The sequence below is a fragment of the Bombina bombina genome, chromosome 5 (assembly GCF_027579735.1).
Source record: "Bombina bombina isolate aBomBom1 chromosome 5, aBomBom1.pri, whole genome shotgun sequence".
Lineage (NCBI taxonomy): Eukaryota > Metazoa > Chordata > Amphibia > Anura > Bombinatoridae > Bombina > Bombina bombina.
Window position 1 is genome coordinate 691,991,456 of NC_069503.1, and position 12,776 is coordinate 692,004,231.

Below are 12,776 nucleotides of genomic sequence, written 5' to 3' on the forward strand. Positions count from 1 at the left end.
AGAAAAATGGCACAGCCATTACACCAGTGCAAAACATCACATGGATACCGTCAACAAGGCCATAGACCTAGAGATCTAGCTAAGGCCCAATATAGACTCAAGGCGGAGCCAGCAATTCTCCAGATGGACAGAACAACCCAGAGAGTGTACCTCTCTCTGAAATAGGATAACCCGTCTGTCTCAACCTCCTGAAGACAGGAGAAGCCCTAAGATAGGGACCACACTTTCGAAAAAGAAGGATATATGCCCCCCAAGACAAAGGTGGCTGGGAAAAGGGCTGGAAGGACAGAGCACCTGCCCCCAAGACACAGCCATTATCTGAACCAAGAGAACAAATCTCCAAAAGCCTGACCTGGAAGGAATCCCTAGAAGATTTGAACTGGCTAGCACACAGACAAGGTGCCATAGCTGCAGTGGTTCCACAGCGAACCCTCTGCTTGCAGAACAGTGAAACCATCACACTATTTCAGCAAGCTGACCAAGGGAAACTGACCAATAGGCAAGCCCAAGGGGCATCGGCACCCAGAAAAACCTGGCCAACTGAACCAGTTCAACTAGCCCAACCAAAGGACCCAGCCCAAGTTTCCTGGAACTGGGGAACCACAGACCAGCTCTAGATCCTAACAGTCTGGTACAACCTGCAACGGGATCTCTGGGGAAGAAACCCTAACAGAGCTCAAGGAGACCACACTGCCCTTGTCCCTACAAAGGAACCAACTCCCGAAGGGAACCAGGTCTCCCTAATGAACTCGAGGAACGGACAAAGTCTGAAAGGTCTCAAGAAGAGAACCACAAGCCCAAGGACAAGTCCAAGGACAATTCCAGATCCCTAAAAGGCCAAACTGCCCAAAACAGTGGGAAGGAGGTGCTAAGCCCCCAATCCCCCCAAGAGAGAAAAGAACTCTAGGCCCTGAGGAAATCGGAGCAAAAAGAGTGACGCAGAGGAACTCCACTGACCTGGTCAACTAGATTAAAGACCGAATAAGGACTGACACAATCCTCCTGCCAAACGGATCCTTTTAGAGTGCTTAGCTGAACTTGTAAAGAAAAACAAAAAAACACACAAATAATAATGTGAGCACTCAGCGTCCCACCGGACCAGCAAGGCAGGACAGGCGCCACGTGTTTGAATAAGCCACAGGACAGAAGATCTGAATCCCAGCAGGACCAGCCGCAGCTGGGGTCATAACTGTCAAATTCTCCCTCAGAGGGGAAGCTCAAACAGACAAACATAGGACTAACATGTCCCTTAATAAACTTCCGAAGAAGCAACCAGAGACAATCGATCCCAGAAGTTCCCGAAGGAAAACATATAATCAAAATTAAAAGACATCCTAACCAGATAAAAGCAAATTTAAGGCAACCCGTAGGTTAACGCCCAGGAAGAAAACCGGTATACCCGCAGGGCCAGCCAAGTGGAACCCTGCTCTCCAACAAAAAACTGGGAAAGATTTCAATAAGCAGACAATTTGGAAATTACATCATCCCCTCATGTCTAATGAGGTGAGTCATTCGAAGCAGAATACTGCAGATTCCCGTATCCTCCAATAAGTCAAAAACGTGTCTGAGTAGAACGCAAAGACGTGCTATTCTGTAATGAAAGGCACAATACTCAGGGACAGCTACACCCACAGGGAACTGCATAGACCCACCCAAGGCTGGTAGACCCGGGACGATCGGGCACGAGCACAAATGCAAATAAACATCTGGACTTTGCAGACGCATAATCACCAAAAATATGTTAAAGCGAAAACGAGCTGCAACCTCCTGGCGGAACAAGCCACCCTGTAAGGAGGAATAAACATAATCTGGGTTATCCGCATGTGCAGTAGTAGGGAGCGGTAGAGAACTCACCTCTCGGAGGACAGAACTTCAGAGGCGGATGGCTTAGCAGACCCCTGATTCCCCAAGCTGAGGACCAGGGCACTATAATACGGCATATCGAACATAACTGATTGACCTGTGTCAACGGGGCCAATTTGCATTCTTCACAAGTCGAAGAATCTGAATTTGAAATTTGAACAGTCTCAGCATCAGAATCCTCCATAACTAGATAGAGAATATAACAATAATGGACTAAAGAAAAAACTTAAACGGCACCTGACACCCACAATGGCTGGGGCACTCACCACCTCTTAGAACCAGACACTAGCAGACTATTTTTTTAGTCACCACACAGTCAGTAATGCGGAAATGGAAGACCAGAACATAAACCAGTCACAAGGTGAACCGTACAGTCCAAAAGAAGCGTGCCCAACCCGAAGGTCACGTCACTTCCAAAGGCTCTTATGTTCTAAGCCAAGAGCCCAGTTAACTTATATATACTTAATAAGTCCCGCAAGATAGTTCCTTAAGGTAAACAAATAAGTTACAGTACATTCTGATGAAGTAAAATGAAACAATCTTACCAGAATCTACACCGTGGAACAGGAACACGGCCCTTCAAGTGTGATGAATAGTAGCAGCGTCTCCGCCATGAAATTGCGAGAAGAAAGCAGGCAGCGAAGCAAAGTTCGACAATGCTGATTGCTTGTGGAGCTGTTAATATGAGTCGGGATGGTTTCGCAGAAAGACACTCCCTGCATCTCCGGACTCTAACTTTAATCCAGGCCCTCACTGAGAGACTGAGAGACTACTTAAAGCTCCCGTCCTATGTCGAAGAGTACTACCCTCCATAAGAGGCAAAACAAACTTCTGACACTTCTCTGCCAACCTCCTAGGACGAAAGGCAAATGACTGGGGGATGAGGGAAGTGGGATTAGTATTTAAGCCTTTGGCTGGGGTGCCTTTGCCTCCTCCTGGTGGCCAGGTTCATATTTCCCAAAAGTAATGAATGCAGCTGTGGACTCTTTCTATTTAGGAAGAAAAAGTCTCATTCTTTAAAATCTCATGATGATAATATTTTCCTTGATTTAGTAGGAAAACTTTTTACCAAACCTGACAAACTGCAACACCCTCATTCTTCTGAATGGTCCCCTTCAAGGGAAATAGCTGAGTTTATGGATCATTATTTAACGAACTCCCTTAAAAAATCAGCCAGATCAAAACTGAGAGCTGAATGTCCCCGTCTTTCCCTTCCCGGTAATTCTAACATAACCCTTGAAATAGATTCAGATATTCTAAAAATTTTAGGTTCCCAAGGAGCTAATCTTAAAAAGGGTTCAGATAGGATTCTGTGGGCCCTATTGCAAAAAAATGTTATCTCTCTGAAGAAGCTATTGCTTCCAACCCCTCCCTTGATCCTTTCATTATCAGAGAGTGGATTCTCAGATCCATTGCCTTTTTAGGCAAAGCCAACAAAGCCATAGTTGCAGAAAGAAGACGTAATATTATTCGTAGACTTGACCCCAAATTATCAGATTTTGCTTCTACCCAAAGATCCTCTGACCCAAATGGCCTCATTTTTTGTGACTCTTATCTTTTTAGAATGAATAATTATGCTAAAACCTTTAATACATTATCCAAAACAAAATCCACTATTAAGAAAACACTTTACACACAATCCAGTGTTTTTGACAGGGCCGGGAAAAGAAGGGGTTGCTTTCCCAGCCATTTCTCCTATAACTCATTCAACACTAGGTCCCAATATTACTATTCCAACCAGTATCAAACACAAAACTCTACCTTTTTTCCATCAAGAAGCCGCCTTTGGTCTTCGAGGTCATTCCATACAAGAGGACGTTCCAGAAATCCACAAGGTTATTCCCTTTCTCTCTCACGTTCACCTTTTTTCCCCTTAACAAAATAGGTGTCAGACTCGCCTGCTTCATAACAAATTGGCATCTAATCATCTCAGATCCCTGGATTCTCCAAACAGTCTCAGGGGTGCTTATAGATTTCACATGTCCCCCTCCCAATTGTTTCCTCCCAGACCCATTCAGTTCTAAAAGAAAGACAAGCTCGCCATCTATTTAGAGATTTCTTCTCTAGCCTCAAAACAGGCTATAGAACTCGTTATTCTGGATGGGGACTGTTACTTAAGCAACATTTTCCTGGTAAAAAAGATAAATGGGCAATTTCGTCCCATTATAAATCTCTGGACTTTGAATGCCTTTGTTCTTTACCAACATTTCAAGATAGAGGGCATTCATCTTCTCAGCGATTGTCTCCTACATCAAGACTGGTTGGTTTGCCTCGATCTTACAGATGCTTACTTAACTGTTCCCATCCACCCCTCTTACAGGAAATTTCTCTGTTTTTATTGGAACAACATTCTATGGCAATTCAGTTGTCTTCCTTTCGGACTGTCTTCTGCTCTTTGGATTTTCACCAAAATCCTGAAACCTGTCATTGCCTGGCTCAGATTCAGGGGTGTTCATTTTATAATTTACCTGGACATCATTCTGATTATGAATCAGGACCGACTTATTCTGTCCTCTCACCTCAATTTAACTATCTCCCTTTTGGAGAATCTTGGATTTCTAATAAACAAAGAGAAACCCATCCTTTCTCCTACTCAGAACCCAATTTTCCTGGGTTTTCAAATAAACACCCTCTCATCTACCCTCAGTCTTCCCCTAGAGAAGATCACTGCCATAAAAAAGGAGATCTCATCTGTCCTAACAAAGTCTTCTTTCCCTCGGAGACTCCTAGCTCGCATCATTGGTCTCCTCTCCTCCTCCATTCAAGCTATCTTCCCAGCTCCCCTCCACTACCGGACTCTCCAATGCCTAGGGTGACCATATTGCCGCTTTAAAAAGGGACACATATGAAAAATGCATATGTCAGGGCTGTTTTCAGGGCTGTTTAAAGAACCCTGACATATGTATTTTTCATATGTGTCCCTTTTTAAAGCGGCAATATGGCCACCCTACCAACGCCTCAAAATGTATTTTCTTTGCAAAGGTCTCTCATATGCTCATCCCATTTCTCTCTCTCGGATTGGGGATCTCGCTACCTTCAGGACTCCAGTGATGGCAAATTACTGCCCAATATCTTCCTTTCCCTTGCTTCCTTGAGAGGTCCCTTCACTATAGATCTTTTTGCCTCCAGATCTAATTATCAGATGAAACATTTTTCAATTGGCGTCCAGATCCAGACGCTGCAGCTGTAGATGCCTTTCCTTCACCTTGGCCCGCTCAAAACGCTTATGCGTTTCCCTCCTTTTCCATGATTCCCAGGACCTTTGCGCACCTTCGCAGAGTTCAAATTTCCCTTCTCCTTATAACTCCCCTTTGGCCAACTCAGTCCTGGTACCCCTCCCTCCTAGAGTTATCCTTTCTCCCTCCTCTCCGAATTCCATCCCTCCCCAATCTCTTCTGGAATCCTTCTGGGAACCCTCACCCTCTCCTCCTAGACGGATCCCTCAATCTAGTAGCATGGGCATTTTCAGAGGCCCTTGGACCCTCAAGGGACTTTCAGAAAGGTCTCAGTCTCTCATTCAGGAGTCCTGGGCTTCAGGTACTAAAAAAGCATATTTCACAGCTTGGTCTAAATGGTCTAGCTGGTGTTCACGAAGACACCTGGATCCAATTTTAGCCCCTCTCCCTGATATAATTAATTATCTTTCTTCACTTTTTGATAATGGTTTTGCTTATAGATCCATCAATTTGGCCCGTTCTGCCATTTCTGCCTCTCATGATTTTTTCAATGGTATTCCCATTGGTCGTCATACTCATGTTTGTCGCTTGTTAAAAGCCATCAGATAAAAAAATCCCCCTGATCTTGTCATTTCTTTCCTAAATAATTGGCCCTCCAACTCTGATCTTTCTCTCAACCAACTCTCTACTAAATTAACCACTGTTCTCTGTCTCCTGTCCTTTCGCAGAGTTTCAGACGTAAAGGCTATTGATATCAGTTCCAAAATGTTCTTCCCTTTTGGTGTCACTTTTTTACTTTCCCGCAGAACCAAATGTCTCTCAAAATCTATTTTTATCCATTTTTCCTGACCATCCCAAACTCTGTGTAGCTTCCTGTCTCAAAGAATATGAATCCCGAACTTCTTCACTAAGATCTTCTCCCTCTCCTGAACTCTTAATTTCTTTTGTTTCTCCTTAAAAACCTGTCTCTTCCACTTCCATTGCCAGATGGGTTAAATGGATTCTTCTTTTATCTGGTGTTGAAAATTCCTTTACTGTTCATTCTGTTCAAGGAGCTTGAAAAGCATACTTAAAATCCTCCTCTCTTCAGGATATACTCAATGCTGCTGACTGGTCTTCTGACTCTACCTTTAAACAATTATATTTCAAACCTATTTCTCATGCTGCCTCTTTAATCCTTTAATATATTTAGCTTTAAACTAGCCAAATAGGAGTCTCTGTGCTTGTAATACAATTCTGATTATTCTAGCTTTGTGAAGGAATAATCTAGATTTTTTTAAAGACACAAAGACAAGTATTTTCCCTCCCTTCCTTGTTGGTATATTGTTTTCTCTCATATCCTAAAAATATATATTATTATTATACTTCATCTTCTCCACTCTGATTTTTCCAGGTTTTCAAAACATGCAACATCCCATTTAAGCACTCCTTTTCATGGTTATGGATCTTCTACAAAGCATTGATCTTCATATCAAGTTTCTTCTTCAAGTTGATGCCCAAATGTTCATCTCTGTTTTACAAAATGTTCCTTTGCTTCTTCTATGGTTTGTCCAGTTTCTTCATTGGTGGATCCTTCATCCTGATGTTTCCTTTCCTGTTGAATCTTCTTCCAGTTTGCATCAAAGAAAAAAGAGCAGGATTAGGGACTATTTGGGCAGTATATGGGCACTCTTCTCATTGGTTGAATTAATCTGCTAATGTGAATACTTGTTCTTCATTGGTTGTTATCTTGTTCTTTGTTTGTGTTGTTACCTGTTTGTAATATATCATGTCTGTGAAAAGTTGTATAAGTAGTAAAAGAGAAGGAAAGCAAAATACTCGTCTCTGTGTCTTTAATAAAATTTAGATTATTACTTCACAAAGCTAAAATAATCAGAATTTTGTACCATATTTGATTCCTTGTAAGACTGTTGCACATCTGTTATAGCCAGAATATAGTAGGATTCTAGTTAGTCAACCACATTGGTTATCTCTGCTGATGTAAGTGTAACGCTAACAGCTTTGTACTTTGTAAACTACACCCCTTAGCTCTGCCTGTACTGAGTCTCTGTGGTGGTTGAGCTAAAACAGTTATGGGTATAGTGATTTGACTTTTGACTTCTTATATGTGCCTAGTTTTTATCAGGAATGTTTACCCTGAATCAAGGTTGTGCATTTTCTCTTCCAATGTTTGTAATTTTGTAATTTTGTTTAAAGCTAGCAAAAACTCCAACCATTTTAAATTGCAGATATTAAATATATTTATTCTGAGTAACATTTTCCATTTCAATAAAATAGACTTTTAAACCATACTGTATAAAAGAATTAGGATTTTCAATAATTTAATTATATTTACATTACAATGTATTTCCTGTTAGTATACACAGCTGAGAACAGAGATGTTTTTATCAGCATAAACGTCCACGCAGGGAACAACTCTGACAGTAATCTCTTTACAAAATGAATTGTAGTAATTATTTGATTAAATGGAAGATGAGTGTTAAAAAAAGGTTAATATTGCACCACTCAGTAGCATAGTCTCAGCTAAGTAACAGACACTTCAAGTGGTACAGCACATGCATTTGTCCACTAACAGAATTTCTTGTCTCACTTACATTTGGCATTTCTTTAGAAAAAAAAAATAAAGCATTTGAACTCATCGGACCACTCTATAGACAAAACACTTCTGTTCTTTACGCATTGTTCCCATTCAACTGACGCACAATATGATGCTTAAAAAAAATAGAAGTCTGGATCCCTCACAACCACCTACATTTATTCACTGCATTCTGTTTCTTTTCACATTGTCAAAACGTTCTAATACTTATTGTGCCTGTGAAGTATCATTTGTCTCATGATCCTGAGGATGCAATCAAACAAAATAGAAGCTATGTAGCAGGCATTTACCAGTTTCTGATATCCATGAAACAGATTATTTGTCAATCAGTAATTCATTTAGTGCCCAAGCACCATTCACTAACACTTGAGCCTGTGTACATGCGGTAATAGGCAGCTAAATGATTTCCACATTGTAGAAGTTATGTATAACTATGCAAAGGTTTCAAGCTTTCCAGGACACAGAGAAACATTGAGGCCTGTTGTAAAGTCTGTTCATCTGCTCCTAGCAGTAAGTGATCTGTACGCTAGGCACCAGTGGCAGTTCTAATAGGGGCGCAAAAGCTATACAATATTTCAGGTTGCACCCCTATAGTGCTGTGGAGAACAGAAAAGCCCTTCCTAGATTTGTTTTCTTCCTGTCTAGCCACATCCCAATGGTCTAGTCACATCCCTACCCACCACCCAACTCTGTGCAGAGAATACCTGTGACCCTGCCTACGCGGAATCCACCTATGAACCACACATGACTCCTCCATACTAGTGCTCCCCCCCCCCCCCAATTTACTGGTTACTGGAACTACCACTGCTAGGCACTAAGCTTAGCTTAGCTGTAAAGGCAACAATGAGAGCAGCATCCAGGAGGAGAATCCATCAAGCAGGCCATTATACTCAGTCTAGTCTAATATATCAGTTTCAAATGGAACCAGATGGTAGTAAGACAGATTGGTAACATAAGCTGATGGGTCATCGTCTTCTTCTGGTTCTGAGGGAAAGTCTGTTCCATTTCCAAATCTGTAAGAAAAAAATATATATATACCTCGTTAATTTTATAATTTTTAATATATTATTGTAAAAAAAAAAATACTGTTATGTTATCTGCTTTTTTTTGGTAATTTAACTGTAATAGTGTTTCATCCATTGTTCCAAACAAGGCTGCAATACACTTTGCAGGATTATGAATTAGGATCCTGCAACATATTAAACACTGATATATTGATCTGTGCAATTCTGTATAACTACTTGGGTGGGTCTTTAAGGTAAACCCTAAGAAATGATAAATCTTGTTCTGTCTAAAATTGTGTAATGCTGATTAAATACAGTAACCCAATCAATGAAAAGAAAACTATTAATGGGACAGACAACTACAACATTTTCTTTCATGATTTGGTTAGAACATACAATTTTACAACTTTTTAATTTACTTCTATTATCAAATTTGCTTCATTCTCTTGTTAGACTTTGCGGAATGAACAGCATTAAACTACTGGCAGCTAGATCAACACACCTAGTTAGCCAATCACAAGAGACAAATGTATGCAGGCACCAATCAGCAGCTAGCTCCCACCAGTGTAGGATATGTGTGTATTCTTTTTTTAACAAGAGAACAAAACACATAATTTAGAAGTGAATTTAAAAGTATCTTAAAATTGCATACTCTAAATCATGAAAGTGTAATCTTGACTTTCTTCTCCCTTTAATTGCAGAGAAAAACATATTGTAATATTATCACTTTTGTATGTCTGATTAACAATTATGCTTGCAACAACACACATTTGTATGTCAAGTAGAGTTCTTGCAACATGAATAAAAAAAAGAAATAAGTATCCATGGATATGCCATGACTGTAATTTATGTATAAAGCGGCAGCATATTACTTATGGCTATGACATTACAGTGCAATAAGCAAGAAACAGTTGCATAAATCATAACACATAGAGAGCAATGCCCATTACATTAAAGGGACACTGTACCCAAAATATTTCTTTCGTGATTCAGATTGAGCATGAAATTTTAAGCAACTTTCTAAGTTACTCCTATTATCAATTTTTCTTCGTTCTCTTGCTATCATTATTTGAAAAAGAAGGCATCTAAGCTTTTTTTTGGTTTCAGTACTCTGGACAGCATTTTTTATTGGTGGATGAATTTATCCACCAATCAGCAAGGAAAACCCAGGTTGTTCACCAAAAATGGGCAGACATTTAAACTTACATTCTTGCATTTCAAATAAAGATACCAAGAGAATGAAGACAATTTGATAATAGGAGTAAATTAGAAAGTTGCTTAAAATTTCATGCTCAATCTGAATCACGAAAGAATTTTTTTGGGTACAGTGTCCCTTTAAGTGAGCAACAGGACATGTGGGCACATATGCTGAAGGGAATGTTATGGGGAGAGTTGAAAGGAAGTGAAGTCATCTGACACAAGATGTCCAGATAAACATTTCTAACACTAGCTGCAATAATCCCTGAGCAGGTGAGTTTTTAGGAAACACCTGAAGCACTGAAATCTTATGGCAAATCTTAATTCTCTAAAGCTCTCTAAAAAGGCCCTCAGGGAATGCTTGAAATACACTGTGTATCTCATTAAAGGGACAGTTTGCAGCAATTGTAATATAAATGCAGGTAATAGACACTATTATAAAGCAGAATATGCACAGATACTTACCTAATAATCCAGTATAAAACTTTTTTAAAAGTTACTTAGACACCCTGCTTCCCTGCATATGAAAAGATAGATTACACAAACTAGAGCAGCAGGAATCTGTAGAATTCAGTCTACTGGGTAGATTTATTACCTTTCTTGTGAAATGCTTGTGCAATGCCCCCCCTTGCACATTCGCAGCCAATCGGCCGCTAGCAGGGGGTGTCAATCATCCCAATCGTATGGCGGATGAGTAAAGGAGCAGCAGTCTTAAGACCGCTGCTTCTTAACTTATGTTTCCGCTGCATATACAGCTTGATAAATCTGGCCCTACATCTGATATTTTGGCTCTTGGTTAGGAATCTGAAATCAGCACAATGTTATTAAAAATAAGCAAAACTATACATTGTTACATAAACACTCCCAGATGGACTATATCCATACATTAAATTAGTGCCCAATACAATAATGTAATGATATCTCTCCTTGATAGCAAGTTTTTGAGAATTGAGCACTTGCAAAGAGTCTATGAGTTTCACACAGAATATATATAGGTCAAGTTCTTTAAAAGCCTCATAGAAAGGAATGTGAGGAAGTAAAGTAACACGAGAAGAGAAGCAGGGCATGTGTCTAATTGTCTACATATCACAGACAACTTATAAACGGCATAGCAACAGTTTTATCTATTATTTATTAATGTCTATGGGGATATTATAGAATATTACTTGATACACTTTTTAACTAGAACAGAATCCAATCTAATGTACTTTACATAAGTCTTTTCTCATTACAGTTTGTGACACTAAGCACCTGCACTGCTGTAGGTAATACAGGCAGTCTAATGTAAAAATGGTATTACATTTCACATTTTATAAAGTTCCTTTATTTTACTCTGTGTTTAACCCATGCAAAGGGGTTAAATATAGTCAAAGTTGTACTCCAGTGTCACTAATGGTGAGCATACATCGGGTGTGCCAATCAGCAGAAGATGTGCATGCTCCCATTACAGACCATGGGGCCCATTTATCAAGCTCCGAACGGAGCTTGTGGGCCCGCGTTTCTGGCCAGTCTTCAGACTCGCCAGAAACACCAGTTATGAAGCAGCGGTCCATAACCCTGTCCGCCTGCTCTGATGAGGCGGACAGGAATCGCCGGAAATCAACCCGATCGAGTACGATCGGGTTGATTGACACCTCCCTGCTGGCGTGCGATTGGCTGTGAGTCAGCAGGGGGCGGCGTTGCACCAGCAGCTCTTGTGAGCTGCTGGTGCAATGTTAAATGCGGAGAGCGTATTGCTCAGTGCGGATCAGGTCCGCAAGACCTTTGATAAATAGGCCCCTATATCTAAAGCAGAATGGGGGTATACTAGGATTACAACTTTACATACAAGTCTAATCATTTTTAAATAATTAAAGGACCACTGAATACAGTAGAACTGCATAATTAACACGTGCATAATAAAAATAAAAAAAACAATGATTTAACACCTACTCTGAATTTCAAATATGGAGTAGATTATTTTTTTTTGGCAAATCTAGGTAGAATTTACCATTTTCCAGCCCCTGTATTATGTGACAGACATCAGCCAATCACAGACTAGTATACATATACTCTGTGAGCTTGTGCACATGCTCAGTAGGAGCTTGTTCCCCATAAAGTGTACATATAAAAAGACTGTGCAAATTTTTGATAATGGAAGTAAATTGGAAAGTGTCTTAAAACTGTTGATACATCTGAATCATAAAAGTTTATTTTTACTTGAGTGTCCCTTTAAACACATACGGCTAGATTACAAGTTTTGCGTTATGAGTGGCTCGGTGCTAACTTGCAAGTTATTTCCACCGCTCGTCGCCACATACATTACACTTATTAACCCCTAATCTGCTGACCCCAATGTTATTAACCCATAAACCTAACCCTAAGTCTAACCCTAACCCTAACACCCACTAACTTTAATATAATTAAAATAAATCTAAATAAATATTACTATCATTAACTAAATAATACCTATTTAAAACTAAATACCTGTAAAATAAACCCTAAGATAGCTACAATATAACTAATAGTTACATTGTAGCTATCTTAGGTTTTATTTTTATTTCACAGGCAAGTTTGTATTTATTTTAACTAGGTAGACTAGTTAGTAAATAGTTATTAACTATTTACTAGCTACCTAGTTAAAATAAATACAAATTTACCTGTAAAATAAAACCTAACTTGAGTTACACTAACACCTAACCTTACACTACAATTAAATAAATTACATTAAATAAATACAATTAACTAAATTACAAAAAAACAAAACACTAGATTACACAAAATAAAAAAGAAATGATCAAATATTTAAACTAATTACACCTAATCTAATAGCCCTATCAAAAAAAACCTAGCCTACAATAAACTACCAATGGCCCTTAAAGGGGCCTTTGCGGGGCATTGCCCCAAAGAAATCACCTCTTTTACCTGTAAAAAAAGAAAATATGAACAACCCCCCAACAG

General features: G+C 39.6%; 1 protein-coding gene across 2 annotated transcripts in view; it reads right to left on the bottom strand.

The window, feature by feature from the left end:
• Positions 1-7,254: 7,254 nt before the first annotated feature.
• Positions 7,255-12,776, bottom strand: part of PXDC1 (PX domain containing 1) — a 196,184-nt gene continuing 190,662 nt past the window's right edge. For both annotated transcript variants that reach the window (XM_053714683.1, XM_053714682.1), the window contains exon 5: positions 7,255-8,648. In XM_053714683.1, coding sequence (XP_053570658.1) covers positions 8,531-8,648 — 118 coding nt within the window. In that variant the 3' untranslated portion in view covers positions 7,255-8,530. The remainder of the gene's footprint in view (positions 8,649-12,776) is intronic.